Source organism: Arachis stenosperma, chromosome 6, assembly GCF_014773155.1.
Source record: "Arachis stenosperma cultivar V10309 chromosome 6, arast.V10309.gnm1.PFL2, whole genome shotgun sequence".
Lineage (NCBI taxonomy): Eukaryota > Viridiplantae > Streptophyta > Magnoliopsida > Fabales > Fabaceae > Arachis > Arachis stenosperma.
In genome coordinates, this window is record NC_080382.1 from 11,716,690 (window position 1) to 11,722,689 (window position 6,000).

General features: G+C 37.0%; 1 protein-coding gene across 1 annotated transcript; it reads left to right on the forward strand.

The window, feature by feature from the left end:
• Window positions 1–3,976: 3,976 nt before the first annotated feature.
• LOC130933665 (extensin-like) lies at window positions 3,977–4,438 on the forward strand. Its single transcript, XM_057863290.1, has one exon. The coding sequence runs from the start codon at window positions 3,977–3,979 to the stop codon at window positions 4,436–4,438; it is 462 nt and encodes a 153-aa protein (XP_057719273.1).
• Window positions 4,439–6,000: the final 1,562 nt, after the last annotated feature.

Here is a 6,000-nt window from a genome sequence, read left to right on the forward strand (position 1 = left end):
TCCACCCCTCTCTACTCTTCGTCCACCCTCACCATCACCCCATCCTTAGTTTCCAACCCGCACCGCTAAATTCAGCCACTTCCCCTACCTTCACTGCAACCCCCATCCCTAGTCCCCCACCCCCACCAGCCCTACCCCAACCTATGCCGCCACCCCCAGCCCCAGCTATACACTTCCCCATTCACCCACTCCACCCCCACACCGCACCCTCACCGCACCCACCGCCACCCCCGCAACCCACGGCACCCGCACCACTCACACCGCCACCCCTCCCCGACCCGCAACCCCACCCCCACAACCCACGGCACCCACACTACTCCCACCTCCATCCCACCCCGCACCCTCACCGTCCCCACCATTACCACACTACCACCACTACTCACCAACACCTACACCCCTATCATCACTATCACTAGGCAGTTTATAGATCCATCTCAAACTATACTTCAACAGTCTGGAGGTGATGAAACTCATATACGTGAACAGTCTGGAGGTGATGAAACTCTTATACGTGAATAATCTGGAGGTGATAAAACTGTTATACTTTTACTTTCTGAAGATGTTGCTGATATTGAAAATCAACTAACTTTTCTACATGTATGTGCTAGACGTTAGGCTTCTGTTACAAACTTATATCATAGATTGAATAAGATGTTTAAACTGGCCATTAAAATTTTTTTTAAAATTATATTTCTTTATTCAAATTTAATAAAGAATATTAGAAAAATATTTGGAATAATTAAAGAAATTAACTCTAATTTTTTAATTATTTTATTAATAATAATTATTTAAAACAGTAAAATTAATAAATATATAATTAAAATATTTTTTTATATATAATTAATATATGGCTCTTTAATGTTATTTTTTATATAATTTTAATTTATTAATTATAAAAATATTATGATTTAATTATTAAATTTTTTTATTGCAGGACATCCTACCACCTCATTTTTTATGTTAGTTTTATTATGTTTTTTTATTTTTTTGTTGAAATTATAATTTATATGTATAAGAAGTTTAAGATTAATTCTAAAAAAAAATTGGTAGATGCTCTTTATTTTATATCAGTTACTCTAAGTACCGTAGGATTTGGGGATATTATCCCTGTTTTTGTATTGAGTAAAATAGAAATTATATTTTTATCTTTTTGTTACCCGTTTGTTTCTAACATTCTTGAAAGTTTCATAAAAATTTTTCTTGAAAAAATTAAAAACATACATCATTACAAATTTTTCATAATACATATCAAATGGGTGGGTAGTTGAGGATAAGATAGTTCATAAGATAAAAGTTAGGGTAGCCATTGGTATTGTCATGATAGTCATTGTTATGGGAACAATTATAACCCATTTTTTAGAGGATATAAGTTAGTTTGACAGTTTTTATTTGACTATAATTTCCATGACAACAGTAGATTTTGGTGATTATTCATATAGTACGATTGGAGGAAGATATTTTTCAGCTATTTTTATTTTATTTAGTATTGTTATATATATTTTTTTAGTTTTATATTTGACTAATTTTATACTTCAAATTAATTCTCATTGAATTGTATTTTGTAAATTATACAATGACAATAAATGAAAGTAGCAGTTATCTTTTTCATATTTTTTTCCTCCTCATAATATATTTAATTAGTTTTAATCAAATTAAATTTTTTATTCTAAATTATTCTACAAAGTAACCATACAGGCGAAGAAAGTTAATTGAGAAGTGAGGCAATATCATTTGCTATATTTTGAGCATCATTGCTAGCTCCAAAGAATCCTCTATGTGCAAGCCCAACACAGTACAAATTGTTCTTACCCTTCCAGTAATTTAAAAAATTACTTGCCTTGACTAAACCATTCTCATTCTGAAGATCATCACCAAATGTATAAGTAGTTCGTATATATAACCATGTCACAATTGATATATAAAGTTTAGATATGTTTAATAAGTGAAGTAGTGTACAAATTATTTAATCTGTCCTGTACTTTGAGCCACTTTTGTATTGATGTATTGAAGCCAGTGCAGAATATGATCGAATCAAATGAGCGGCACTTGCCATCTCTCAACAATACCTCGTTACCTCTAATTTTCTCTATCTCTGCCGATAACACCTACACGACAACATTATATGTCATACAATACAACAAACTAATAATACAACTCACTACTTAGGTATTGTTATGTAATATAGTATATTTGGACATTTTCAGTAGTCCGTCATAAGGACCACACAAACACCTATACAAGTACATAGATAAATGGCTTTTACTTCTTGTCCTGTTTATTGTATATGTTGTACTAGTAGAAGATGGCTCGGGTGAAAGATTTTTATTTGTTAAATTTTTCAATTTGATTATGCTCCTAAAAAAAGATTCTATTATTATTTTATTAAAAAATTACCTGTAATATGAATTGACTAAAAAATATAAACAATATTTTAATTATATCATTTTTAACAAAAAGTACAATAAAATTTGATACTAACTAAAACATTGTAGTTTGAATAATTTTTCTAAAAAAAAGCATGGCTTAAAGCCAATGATGTAGTTGATTTTAGGACTTTTGTTGTAAAAAAAAAAACTAAAATATCAGTCACGCATTTAGATTGTTTTCAATATGTCATATGTTCTCCTACAAAATTATAACAAAAAAATACCTATGTCTTCAAGTAATTTAACATTAATTTATATCTTTTTAGACAACTTTCAGAACAAATTTTAACTAAATTTTAAAAAAATAGATACATGTATTATAATATAAAAATAAAAGAAACTATTGAGATTTTTTTTACTAGTTAACTATTAAGATTATTTTTTTAATAGCCATACCTCTCTCAAAATTTGAATTATTATTTTCTTTTAGTATAACTATGCCAACTTAATATTTAACATATACATAATTATATGTTTCAAAAACTAATTAATTCAATTTAAAAAACTACAAAATTTAGGGGTGTACACAGATCGGATCGGATCGGATGTGGTCGAAAATTCGATCCGATCCGCACAATTTTCATTGGATCGAATTGGATATCGGATATCAGATATATCCGCATAATTGAACCTTCTCTTTTTAATCATATTTCTATGTAAAAAATTCAATAAAAATATTTCTTTCACACTTTTAAACTTATTTATTCCTAAAATATTTTTAATAAAACTTTTCCTAAATAACAAAAATAAAATAATACAATATTTAAATAATAATTACTAACTAAAACATAGAAAATAAGTAAATATAATACCAAACATATATATATTTAATTTTAATTATTATTGTGCGGATATGCGGATCCACGGATCAGATATGCAGATTTAGAGCAGATATCCGCGATCCGATCCATAAAGGGTGCAGATATCTGCAGATACTATCCGATCCATGAACACCCCTAATAAAATCTTAAACAAATGTGAAAAGTGAAAAATATAATTGTCGTGATTAACAACTGATTTTATAAGTTTTTTATCATTAGTTTGGGATAAATTGAAGTAGAATAATCAAGCAAATATAAAATAAATGAAGTATAAACGTATTGCCTTTATAAGGATATTTTAGAAGATAAATTTTGATTTTGCTAATATAGGACAAAAAAAATTAAAATACCAATAATATCACATTCAAAAAATGAGATATGATGCTATATATATTTAGATTAGAAATTCAATCTTGAACTGAGAGCAATATGAAGTGGGACATGAAAAATAAACCCAAAATCTCTACACTTAATTTAGCCATGAAAAAACATTTCATGGATCAAACATTCTCCGCAAAGCCTTAGTAAAATTAAAAGAAAGTGTCGATATAAAAAGTTAAAACAAAAAGAATATACTTTTTTGTCACTTAGGCCAAATTAACTAATTTGGCCAACATATACCTAAGAAATCCATCTAAAAGACAAAGTAAACAAAGGATCAGTTATAATTGTTGAATATAGAAATATAGAGATAGAGAGTCAATTTCTATATTAAAAAATTTGCTTCCAATGTCAGTTATCAAATTCACAACAGCAGTGCTCCACACCCCACCTACCCTCACCGCCACCCCCATCCCCACTCTCCAACCCCCACCGCGAAACCCAGCCACCCCTACCTTCAACGCCACCCCCCATCCCCAGTCCCCCACCCCACCAGTCCCATCCCAACCCACGCTGCCACCCCCAGCCCCAACTGCACACCTCCCGGCCCTACTCCGCACCTTCACTGCTACCACCGCAATCCACGACACCCACACCACTCACACCTCCACCCCTACCCCACCCCCACCACTGAAGCCGCCACACCCAGCCCCAGCTCTACATGTTTCCACCCCCACTTTGCACCTTCACCGCACGCCCGCAATCCACGACACCTACAGCACTCACACCTCCACCCACGGCACCCGCACCTCCACCTCCACCTCCACCCCGCTCCCTCACCACCAACCTGGCAATCCATGGCACCACTAGCACCTCCACGCCCCCACCCCGCACCCCCACCATCACTCCATCAACCCACGGCACCCACACTACTCACACCTCCACCACTCCACCCCCATCCCAAACCATCACCACACCTACCATTACCACACTACCGCCACCACCCACCAACACCTACACCCCCATCATCGCTACCACTAGGCTGTCCATAGATCCATGTCAAAATGTACCTCAACAGTCTGGAGGTGATGAAACTCCTCTACGTTGACAGTCTGGAGGTGATGAAACTCACATACGTGAATAATTTACAGGTGATGAAATTGTTATACCTTTACTTTCTGAAGATGTTGCCGATATTGAATATAATTATTGAAAAAAAATGATTGACTTGGTTAACAAAAAAAATTGATTAGTTATATATACAATTATGTTTGGTTATATATATGTGCATGTATGGTTAATTAAAAAGTCCAACAAAAACAAGGCCTGTTATATAATTATTGAAGAAAGATGATTGACTTTGTTCCCCGAAAAAAAAAGATGATTGACTTTTTCCACTTTATTGCAAGCTTATGTTGGAGAGGTTGAATCACCACCGGTCCCCCACCACCAACATCCACCCCCACCACACCACCAGCCCCGCCACCCCCATCCCCAGTCTCCCACCACCACCAGCCCCACCCTAACCCACGTCGCCACCCATAGCCAGAGCTCCATGCCCCACCCACTCTCACCGCCACCCCCATCCCCAGTCTCCAACCCGCACCGCCAAACCCAGCCACTCCTTCTACCTTCAACGCCACCCCCATCCCCAGTCCCCTACCCCAACCCACGCCGCCACCCCCAGCCCAAGCTCCACACCTCCCCACCCCCACTCCGCACCTTCACCGCCACCCCCGCAATCCACGACACCCACATCACTCACATCTCCACCCCCACCCCACCCCCACCACTCACACCGCCACCCCCAGCCCTAGCTCCACACCTCTCCACCCTCACTCCGCACCTTTACCGGCAACCCCGAAATCCACGACACCCACACCATTCACACCTCCACCCCCAGCCCCAGCCCGCTCCCACAACGCCACCCTCGCAATCCACAGCACCACTCGCACCTCTACCCCTGCAACCCACGGCAGCCGCATAACTCCGACCTCCATCCACCACCCCAATCCCGCACTCTTACTGCACCCACCATTACCATACTACCACCACCACCCACCAACACCTACACCCCTCCCCCTCCCCCAATCATCGCTACCACTTGGCAGTCCATAGATCCATCTCAAACTGTACCTCAACAGTCTGGAGGTGATGAAACTCCTATACGTGAACAGTCTGGAGGTGATAAAACTGTTATACCTTTACTTTCTAAAGATGTTGCTGATATTGAATATAATTATTGAAGAAAGATTATTGACTTTGTTAACCGAAAAAAAAAATGATTGGTTATATATACAATTATGTTTGGTTATATATGCGTGCATGTATGGTTAATTAAAAAGTCCAACAAAAACAAGGCCTGTTATATAATTATTGAAGAAAGATGATTGACTTTGTTCACCGAAAAAAAAGGTGATTGACTTTTTTCA